This window comes from Pinus tabuliformis, chromosome 8 (assembly GCF_031772625.1).
Source record: "Pinus tabuliformis cultivar Carrire ecotype Pingquan chromosome 8, CPIR1, whole genome shotgun sequence".
In the NCBI taxonomy this organism is placed as follows: domain Eukaryota; kingdom Viridiplantae; phylum Streptophyta; class Pinopsida; order Pinales; family Pinaceae; genus Pinus; species Pinus tabuliformis.
The window spans coordinates 1,372,264,763-1,372,276,209 of NC_142294.1; the positions used below are offsets into that span (position 1 = coordinate 1,372,264,763).

At 35.8% G+C, this 11,447-nt stretch overlaps 1 protein-coding gene across 1 annotated transcript; it reads left to right on the forward strand.

Annotated features, from left to right (window-relative positions):
- The first annotated feature begins 10,748 nt into the window (after positions 1–10,748).
- On the forward strand, positions 10,749–11,240 carry LOC149240610 (uncharacterized). The gene has a single exon (XM_089370237.1). It carries the CDS (start codon positions 10,749–10,751, stop codon positions 11,238–11,240), a length of 492 nt encoding a protein of 163 aa, XP_089226363.1.
- The last annotated feature ends 207 nt before the right edge of the window (positions 11,241–11,447 follow it).

An 11,447-nucleotide genomic window follows, 5' to 3' on the forward strand; every position in this document is an offset into this window, starting at 1 on the left:
TTCCATTTAGAAGTAATTCCATTAAGTTTAGGGTTAAATTTTTGCAATCACACATGAATTCGCAATTTCATAGCGCAACTAGTTCAAAAATGGTGATTTGCTCTACAAAATTGCTGTGTATACTCTTTTTTCTGTTTTTATAAGTCAACTTCCAAGGGGGTTCCTGACCAACTAAAACTCATTTTTGAAAACTAAAAGAGGTTTTTCTTCCTAACATACTTTGGTACAAAAAACTCTCTCAGTTTCTTTAAATTCATTATGAGGTGGGATAAATTGATGACCCAAATTGCACTACAAAATTGCTGAAAGTCATTAAGAGAAAAACTTTGTTTTTGGGTTTTAGTAGTTCACTTCATGATCTGTTTCTGGCCAAATGCAAAAGTATTTTAGAGTTTTGAAAGATGTTTCTCTTCATAAAATCTCTAGCTACAATAACCTCTCTCACTTTCCACAAAAGTGTTTCCAGTTGAGATAAATAAGGCTTTCTTTGATGCCATATTTTCAGAAATCAGAATTTTCTAGTTTTACACATGTTGTTCAAAGACAGTTTCTGGACAGTTAGGTCATGGATCAGCAGGGTTGGTAACAATGTTGGAGGCATCATAAAGGTTGAAGACATGGATTAGCAGCTGTCAAATAATGTATTTAAGTCTTAGATAAGGTTGTTGAAACATGTTTTAGGAGTTTCACTCCTATTTGTATTAGGACTCCTAAAAGACAATTAGCTGTCAGCTTGTAATTAAGAGTTTGTTTTATGAGTAGATAGGTGTCAATTTTAGAAATTCGAATTCTCCTAAGGATGGATCATAGAATCCAAGGTTGTAAAGAATCTATATGAAGCATGAGGTCGAATTCCTCAAGGTTGGCATTTGTATTAGCAAAAGAAGCTGTGTTATGGGAGCAGACTGTGTGTTTTTCAACTTAATACACAGATCAGTTTTACTACTCAAGATCCACAAGGGGTTTATGTGTTATATGTTTCTATGGCATTTTCCAATTACTTATTTGCAATGGTATGAGCATGTGTTACTTAGAATTCATTGGAAAATGCTCTAACTTCCTTCACATGCTTGTAGACTGTGTTTATTCACTGTGTTACTGTTTCACTTATAAACCTAAACTCCCAGTGCCATGACTTCCATGTTTAGTTGATTATGATGTTTTGTTGAAGGATAATTTGACTCCATGGCCCAATAGATATTTGCTAATCTGTAATTCAACCAGTTATACATTTTTGTCCATTTTTATGTATATTAGGAAGGGACTAATATATATAGAGGCAGTTTACCTTTTCTGAAGCTGAGATTTCTTAGTGTACTTCATTGAGCTTTATCTTTTATCTTTGATATGTTTTACTTCCATAGTATTAATGCTTATTACTCATAATTCATGGAGGAACATGCTCTGACTTCCTTTAAGTGTTAAACTATGGTGAATTGAGTTATTGGGTCCTATCTTTGGATGTTTTTCTTCAATGTTATAATACTTACTACTCAGAATTCATGTTATTCATGCTCTGACTTCCTTTAAGTATTAAACTTTGATGAATCACTTTAAATATTTTCCTTTTGAATACCTTGATGTATCATTACTTAGAATTCACGCCCACATGCTCTGACTTCTATGAAACTTCAAGTTATTGACACTTTCCTGAATGTGTTACTCTTTCATTGAAGTATATACAAGCCTCAGTTTTATAAGAAGAGCTATTTTTTATCTTTTTCTCTGTCACTAACTCCATAGCCCAATGGTAGCAAGTCTCCATATTTCAACCTATAAACATATAAAATCACAAAGCATAGAGTTAACAATCTATCTATATCTTTAATCAATATCATTAACCCTGGAGAGAGCCCTCTTAGGCTGAGGAGGCTAAGCCTCAGCCAAAAGATTGGTTTGAAATAGTTACACTTAGATTGACTTGATGAGTAGCCTATCAGGGTCTTATTTTGGTGATAACAGTTTGGAAGGAAATTAACTTGGAAATTCCTAGTGGCATCCAGAATAAGTGAAAAAGGTTACAAATGGTTTGAAAAAGTAATCTCATGATGTGGATGAATTTAGTGCACTGGTAGTGAGCTTAGTGGATTTATTTGGTCCAATTTTTGCATCTTTTATCCTAGCCCCAAGCTCAATTTCGCCCTACATGATTTATATACTTGATATTGGAACATAGGATTGATTGATGATGGTAGTGAGTGTGTGAGAAGGTTGTAGAGAAGGAGATTATGCTTTAGAGCTATTGGAGAGCATAGATGCTTTAGTCCATGAGTGTTAATGACTGAATAATGTGCATATCTGAAGCATGATTCGATATAGATCAAAATTGGAGTTGCTGGTGCAGAGATTGATTGGAGAGTGTTGTATGATGCTGGAGTATATTTTGGTGATACTCTCACACTTGTTTTGTAGGAGATGCTAATGCATGTAGCACATATCCATGTTCCTTATGATGTTATTTATATTATTCATCATTTTATTGTTGTGAGGGTTTTATAGTATTCATATTTGTGTGGCCACAATTTATATTGGAGAGCACATGTTTTGTGCATTTGTTTATTTTGATTTGATGATGAGATCTTGCTACTGAGAGCATGTATGCATAACTAATTTCTTATTGACCATAGTATCTTGGGATCCAATTTGAAGATATATGAGGGGAGGTATGCATAGTGGGAAGTGAGCAGTGACTTCATGAGAGAGGAGAAGGGATAACAGAGTTTCAACAAAGGACCAAGTTTCTCATCCAATGCTGGTTGGATAGTTTGACAAAAAGTATGCGAGGGTCATTGATCATGGTGGTGACAACTAGATAGTAGTTCGTAGAGTCAATTGTTAGTTCAGGAGTATCTGGGAGAAGATCATTGATCCTGGTGGCCTTTAGTGGATGGTAGTTCATAGATCCATAGAGAACAATGTCTTGTAGCTGATCAGTAGTATTGATTCTCCTATCCAATCGAAGTTGGCATCTTGTAAATGAGGTCGAGACTCCATGTTGATGGGAGTAAAAAAGCTATGTAAAAGATAAATTACTTAACTAATAGAAATTCAAAGAAAAGAAACAACATCAAGGGTGGTTTTTCTCCTGGAAGGTTTCCATCAAAAATCTTGTGTCTCATGTGTGATTGATGTGATGTGCATGTTTATTGTTTTGTAGCTGCTTATGGTTTTCAGTTATTCTTATGTGATGCACATGTTTAATGAATTGTTGCTAACATATGTGTGATTAAGTAGAAGTAATAAAAGGAAAAAATTGATATATAGATCACACTATTGATTCACACCCCCCCACTCTCTTAGTAGTGCTCAAAGGTATTCAACAGGTCATAAATTATAAACCCCTGAACCAAGTACCAACAAATGATAATTATCCTATACCACATAAATCCAACCTTGTGAAAAGAATTGTTGGTGCAAAAAACTTTTAAAAATTTAATTTAAAATCTCGATTTTGGTAGGTTGCTATGAAAGAAGAAGATAAATATAAAACAACATTTAGTGTCCCAGATGGTCATTATGAATGGAATGTCATGCCATTCGGACTTAAGAATGCACTTGCTGAATTCCAAAGGGTGATGGAAAATTTTTTGAAGCCTTATTTTGATTGGTTGATTGTATATATAGCTGATATTTTAGTTTTTTCCAATTGCATAGAGGAACACATAAAGAATATGAAAACGTTTTTATAGGTAATCAAGGATGTTGGCCTAGTAATCTCCAAGAAAAATATGGGATTATTTCAAACATCTATTAAATTTATTGATCGTACCATCTCAAAGAGTCAGATTGTGTTAGAACAAAATGTTGTTGATTTTACAGACAAGTCTCTAGATAAAATCACTGATAAAAATCAATTGCAGAATTTTTTAGGCAACCTAAATTATGTGATTCATTTCTACTAAAATTATGATGTAGATAGAAAAATCTTGAATGAAAGGTTGAGAAAAGATCCAATGCCATGGACTGAAAAGCATATCGGGGCTGTAAGAAAATCAAAGCCAAGGTAAAAATATTTCCTATACTACATGTTGCAGATGATGATTTACCAAAATTTTTAGAAACAAATGCAAGAAATATTGGATGGAGAGCTATACTTAAGCAAGTAAGAACCTTAAGATAGAGAAAGAGTGAAGAAATTATCTAATTTGCATCAGGGACTTGGATGGAATCAAAGATAAATTATGCAACCATTGATAAATAAATTAAAGCTACATTAAGTGCATTTGAAAAAATTGAAATATTTCTCATCAATAAGTGATTCTTACTGAGAATTGATGCAAAAACTATGAAAAAAGTTTTAACAAAGGCGGTGAAAAAGGCTAGCGAGGAAACACTTGCAAGATGGTAGGCATTATTTACAAATTTTGACTTTGATGTTGAACACATTAAAGAAATAGAGAATTTGATACCTAATTTTCTAAGTATATATAGAAGCCATGGCAAGAACCAAGCGAGCAAGAAAAATTCGAGTCAAGCGAGTGGAAAATTTTGAAAACAAGCAAGCATGTTTCAAGAAAGAAACTTTCATGTGAGCGTGCCAAAAACTTCCAAAATTGGGCGAGCGTGACCAATGTTTAGTAATTATCATAGAATGGGCCAATGGAGAAGAACATGTTAGGAGGATTCTTGACAACATGGCTTGGAAAAGATAAAATATGGAGTGGAATCCCACCTGGAAACTTCACTGTACTCAAATATTAGATCCAAATCTTCAACCCAGTACTACACTAGTCCATCTTATACCTGAAATTTGCAGAAGGACCACATCCACAACTTAAGTATCAAACATGATCTACGATAGATCTATTCAAAAGGAAGTCCAAGTTGAAAATCATTTACAAACTATATTTCGAGATATTATTCTTATCTGGTAGAAAATGAATAATAGAAGTGGCCTAGGACACAAATACTTCAGTCTTGAAAGGCCCAAGACCTATAATGAATGGCCAAGACTGAACCCCAATCTCAAATTCCCAGGGACTAGTTATGACTACAATTAGTACAAAAACTTATGGTGGGAATTGCTTTGCAAAGATAATCTGGAAAAGAATTATATCACATTGGTAAAGTTCAGAGAAGTAAATACTTTACTTTCTTGGTAGTGTCATGAATGGTTTTTAAATTGGTGGAAAACATTTTTATTTAAAAAAAAGTGCAGTGGATCCTTACATAATTAAGGGAGAATATGAATCACTTGAGGTTCCACTTTCAAATATCAAATATTTACAAGAAATCGAAGTCATGGATGAGAGGCATATAATGGATACATTTCTCTATAACCATCATCAATGGCTCATGAAGATGAAGATGTCTATAAAAAATTTGGAAGGGAGGCCCATAATTTTCCAAAAAATCTATTCAAAAGCTTGGGATACCTTGTAATATGATCAAATATTTTCAAATCATAACATGCATTTTGACTAGGAGAGGGAAAATGTACTATCAAATCAGTATCATTTTGATTATATATATATATATATATATATATATATATATATATATATATATATATATATATATATATATATATATATATATATATATATATATATATATATATATATATATATATATATCTATTATTCATACTGTTTTGAGTCTGTATATGATTACTCTCCGCACGATTTCTTTAAGGACTTAGAGCACTTCACTAACTAAAGGTGAGGATTGACCCACATCTTGTGAGAATCTACGGAAAAGTAGTTAAGAGCACTAGTCTAATTCTGTTGGAACCTCTTATGTTTGGGACGATTACTTTGTATTCCTTAACAAGATCATGATATGAAGATATACCTCTTTCCTCCTCATAAGATCTATAAATAAGGGGATAGAGGTTCATTTGAGGCATTCAAAGTTTGAGTGAGAGTCAGTCTAGAGTCATTCTTGAGTTGGTTCTTTCCTAGCAACTATGCTTAGTGTGATCATGTATGCATCTTGAGTAAATATGATAAGCCTATGCATGTGCATGCAGATGCACGTGTGAACCTAAAGTGGCAAGATTTTTAGGAATTCTGATTCTAAGTGTCTGTATTGTTGGAGCTCAGTAAATGTATTATGTGATAAAATATAAATTTTAGTCTTGCCATGATTTTGTGTTAAAAAGCTTGCATATGTGTTGAATCAATTTCTTGAAGTTCATTGGAAGTTCATCCGAGGTTCACTTAGAGTTTTATGATAATTCTTTTTTGAATGTTTCATTAAGGCAAGAGTAGTTGTGGTGACTGACTTGTTTGAGGAATTAAGGAACTTGTCTGAAGGTTCATGTAGGAGTTCATGTATGAGTTTGAGTAAAGAAAGAAGATAAATCAACCAAGCTCTAGTCTTCAATGAAGGAAGCCTCTGAAGTACTGCATGATACATGGTGTTGGTATGTCTAAAATAACCTTGGGTTTGGATGGAAATATTGGTTCTCTTGGCTTTCATATCAAAACCAGTAGTTTTGATTTGTAGTTTGGGAATGTCACCAATATGTTCATCAAAATCACAGACAAAGAAGTTTGGATGAGAGTCAAACCAGACTGGACCATTAGACAAAGGGGCTACAATCCCTCTAATTAATGAATTTTTAAACTTATGATGTGTGAAGTCTCTTATAGTACACAAAACATAGGCATCAATCCCTTTATGAACCAAAGAAAAGATCCTTACCTTTATCCATCCTATATGCAAATAATTTATTCCATGTTTCTGTGCTTCTTTCTGGATTTGTTTGGGATTGATGAGGGCTATGGTTTGAGTGACACCACAATTTTTCTATACTTGAGAGACAAATTCTTTTACTATTACTCGACTAATGAATTTAAGATGAAATACATTTAAATCTGCATAAACACCTAAAGAGGAAATAATTGGTAATTTCCATGCAGCTTATGGTTTATATTCAACTACTTCTATCTCAACATCATTCACACAATATTTATGATAACTATCAAATAGATTATCAAGACCAGAACTAGAATATTCTTCAAGTTTATTTATATTTTTAAAAGGGACTAATGTTAAATTTTGCTCCATAATTTTATCACAAGAATTGAAATTTACCCAGATTTTGTGGCTCTGATAAAGATTTTGGGCACCAAAAGCATCCTTCGATGAAGATTGAATCTGGACTTATTTCTCTTCTTTCTTTACACAAACTCATACATGAACTAGACTCCATTCATAACATTCATTATTTAGAAACAAATTCATTTTCAATAATTAAATCTTATATTTTTTGGTTAGTAATTTATATGAAAATGAAAGAAGATATGATTTAAGAAAACATATATATAATCTAAAATCTAAAGAAAAAATGCATATAGAAAGAGTGACTTTATGATCATGAAGTAGATATGCATTAAGAAAAGAATATATGTTTTTTTATATAGAAAGAGTTTGTTCCTTGCGTAAGAAGAAACACCTTGAGTGTCTAATTATGGAAATGCTTTTAAGAAAAATATATATGTTTTTAAACATAGAAAATATATATAGACAGAGTGCCCTCCCTAGGTAAGAAGCAGGATATGTTAGCTACTATTCTAGAATAATACCCTATTTTTTATAACAATATCCACTTTGACATTAATGTTAGTTAGTTGTTATACACATGAATAATTACATCAATATGATATTTATTAGTTCTTTATCATTTATTATATATATCTTAAATAAACTCATTTATATTTTTGAGTGCCCCTGTTGTAATTATTTTTATTAGACATTAAGATTTTATATTGCTGGTACATATTTAAATTAGAATATTGGCCATGGGGCTAAGATTAAATTTGGATATTCTTAGTGAAAAATGTAAGTATTTATATGTTATTATAAATAAAATATTTTTTTATTTGGAAATATAGTGGGAGCCAACACGTGAATAATCATGTCGCCTTATTATTAAAAAATTGGTTAAACCAGTTGGAGCCCAAGTAGTGTGTATTTTTTGAAATGATAGATGCCACAATATGAACCTCCATCATTCCCCAAGATTCCTGACCACCAGGGAAGTGCGTGATGGGAGAAAAATGTCATGCTAGGTGGAAGGAAGAATATAGTGCGAGAGAGAAAGGCAAATCTTTGGGAAGAAGAAAAGAGATTTCATTGAAAAAATATGTTGGACAAAGAAATTAAAAAATAAGACATTGAATTATCAAGACATTGCTAGAGCCTTAGGAGGGAGAACATTATGAAATGAATATTATTTTCCAATAGAAGGGAAGCCCGAGGCTCGAGTGTAATTGTTGTACCTAAAATTTATTTGGTTGGGAGGAATGTGTTTGTTCATGTTGCATTTTCAAGTTTTCACATAAGTAGCTAGATTGTTCTTTTTTTGTAATTTCTTTAAGCCTAGACTATATCTTTCTTAGAATATGTATTAGCAAAAAATTCATAATACATGGCTGAATTCACGTAAAAAAAGGAGAATTAAAAAATAATTAAAGTATATAGAGAACAACAAAGGATTACTCAAACATGCAGTAAGAAAAGAATCACTAGGGGAATTTTGAGGTCTAAATTGGGCCTCCTAAGAAAATGTACAACCAAAATAAACTTTATAAGAACCAATATGATTCAAGATTATGATGTCAACATGGGGGATTATTAATAGCTCGAAAAGGCGCAGGGCTCTGCAACTAGGGTCCTGAGACCCTCTGCGACAGAGCAGACTGTGCAGACTGCAAACACTCTACCTCTTCAGAATGGATGCCTGCCAAAGCACAAAAGCTCTCCCTTGGATTTTCAAAGCGGCAATGGATGTCCCCCAGGGGGGGGCCTCAAAGCCCTCCCCCTACGCCAATCGCAAGCCTCCGGCGCAACCAAGTTCTATGCCCTCTGGGCCAGGACAAGAAAACGCAGTCAATAACGATTCTCCATTGCAAAACAAGACAAACGCATCCACCAACCAGACAGAAGGGTGCAAAGAGAATCCAGATGGGACACCGGAGCCAAAGGAAGCACCCAAGGTCACATCGAAGACATGTAAACCCGAGGCAGCTGAAAGGCCCAAGATAGAACTTCCCAGCCACAGGATAAACGGGCAAATCCAGTTTGTGAAGGACCATGCGCTCATTGGAAAATTTATCGGATTCTGGCTAATAGAAAAAGCTTTGCAAGGATGGATCTCTGCCAAATGGAAACCTAAGGGCCATGTTACCCTGCAGCTAGGACCGAAAGGCTTCTTTACTGCGATCTTCATTTGCATTGAAGACAGTAATAGAATCATGGATGAAGGACCCTACTTCTTCAACTCAACGGGCTTGTACTTAAGAGAAAGGTTGGAGATATTTAATCCGGACAAGGAGGACCTTAGCTGGGCACCAGTGTGGATCAGGATGTACTCGCTTCCAGCAGAATACTGAGATGAAGATTCGCTCAAAGATATTGGAAATGGGTTGGGGGAGTTCATAAAATTAGCGGAAGAAACGAAGATGCGAAGATACACCTCCTATGTTCGCATTTGCGTCTTCATGCGACTGAACAAGCCCCTTCCGGACTCGGTAAGTCTCTTCTATGATGACTATGAATGGATTCAACCCTTGGATTATGAACATGTTCCCTTTCGATGTCGTAGGTGTCATGCTCTCGGGCACCTTTTTAGAGACTGTCCTCTAAATGCCAAACCCCAAACTTCAGATGCCTCAGACAAAACAGACCAAGATGGCTTCATCAAAGTAGCAAGTCACAAAAGATCGCACAAGAAACCCTCTACAAGGAAGAAACCCCAGCAGGACGTTGCCTCCTTCCCCTCAACAAGCAACAGCTTTGAGGTTCTTGCTAAAGCCTCAGCTGATCATCCTCTGCACACGATGCCCAACCCCGCGCCTTCCACATCCTCCGCTATCCCTCCTCCTTCTGGTTCCTCTCCCATCTCTAGCCCCCTTATTGACACTAATGTTGCCCCTAAGGAGGCCAACAAGATCTCAGATTGGAAAGCAAAAGAAATGGATGTTGACGCTGATCCCAGTCAATCCTTAAGCTTAGCAATCGTTGCAGATGAAAAGAACCGAGCTCAACAAATAGCCGAAGAACCTGAGAGCATTGACCTATGCAGACTTGACATTCTCGAGTTTAACAAGCATGCAAAAAAAGGACTATGATAAGATCCCAGAGCACCAGATCAGCACATTGGAAGTCATCATCTCCAGGGCTTATCAGCAACAGAAATTAGGCATCCAGATAGGCAGTCATTGGGATGGTGGCTTTCTCCCTAAAGATTCCAAAAAGCGAGGGCGAAGAACAGATCTCCAACGAACCATTGTAATTGGAAAAATCTTGGTGGACTCAGGCAGATATGCCAAGCTGACTAAGTACTACAAGCCCACCGCCAATAGTGAATCATGAAGTTAATTTCATGGAATTTAAGAGGGCTCAATAGCCCAAGGAAACTCATATTAATAAAAAACATGATAAAGCAGGCACTACCGTAGATTTTTTTTCTTCAAGAAACGAAGTGTAATAGTATTACTATCGGAAACATTCTCTCCAGGGCATGGCCAGGTTGTCACTCGATCGCAGTGGATGCCTCAGGGGCATCGGGAGGACTGGCTATTGCCTGGAATACACAAGCGATAACGCTATCAGACATTCATGCTTCTCATCACATCATCCAGGCCACTTTCCACATCATAGGCACCAACATCCATGGCCATCTTACCAACGTTTATTTCCCACAGGAAGCAAACAAAAAAATCGCTGTACTAAATACTATAGAAGCGCTCAATCTTAATAGAGTCCACCCTCTCTGGATTTTGGGGGGCGATTATAACATGATAACTAAGTTAGAGGAAAAGAAAGGAGGGCGAGCAAGGCTGGAGCAGGAAGATGCCCATTTCAAAGAATTCATCCAAAATAATTCACTAATTGACATGCAATTCTGCAACGGCACGCACACTTGGAGCAATCGAAGAACAGGAAGGCAACAAATCGCATCCAAACTAGACAGATTCCTCATTTCTGACAATGCGGTGCATCTTGGAGGCGATATAGCGGCATCAATTCTCCCTTACTCTGGCTCGGATCATTGGCCTATCTCCCTCCAGTGGCAAAGACTGGGCAATGCCACTAGACGACCATTTCGCTTCGAAGCGTTCTGGCTCACCCATCCCGCCTTCAAAGACCTCATCAGATCTACATGGAACACCTTCCCTCAGCCAGAAGGCACAAAGATGTTTCAGTTTCAACAGAAACTCAAATTTCTTAAAGCCCAAATCAAGCACTGGAATAAAGAGACTTTCGGCAATATCTTTCAGGCACAATAGGATCTAAACAAGGAAATGAAAGAGCTCCAGCAACAAATAATCACTGAGGGACACAATGAAGGAACCCTGGCTCAGGAACAACACATTCACAATCAATTGGAGGAGAGAAGGAAACAGGAGGAAATACTGTGGAAGCAGAAATCCAGGGTCAGATGGCTGAAGGAAGGAGAAAGGAACACCAAATTCTTCCAGCGAACCACAATTCAA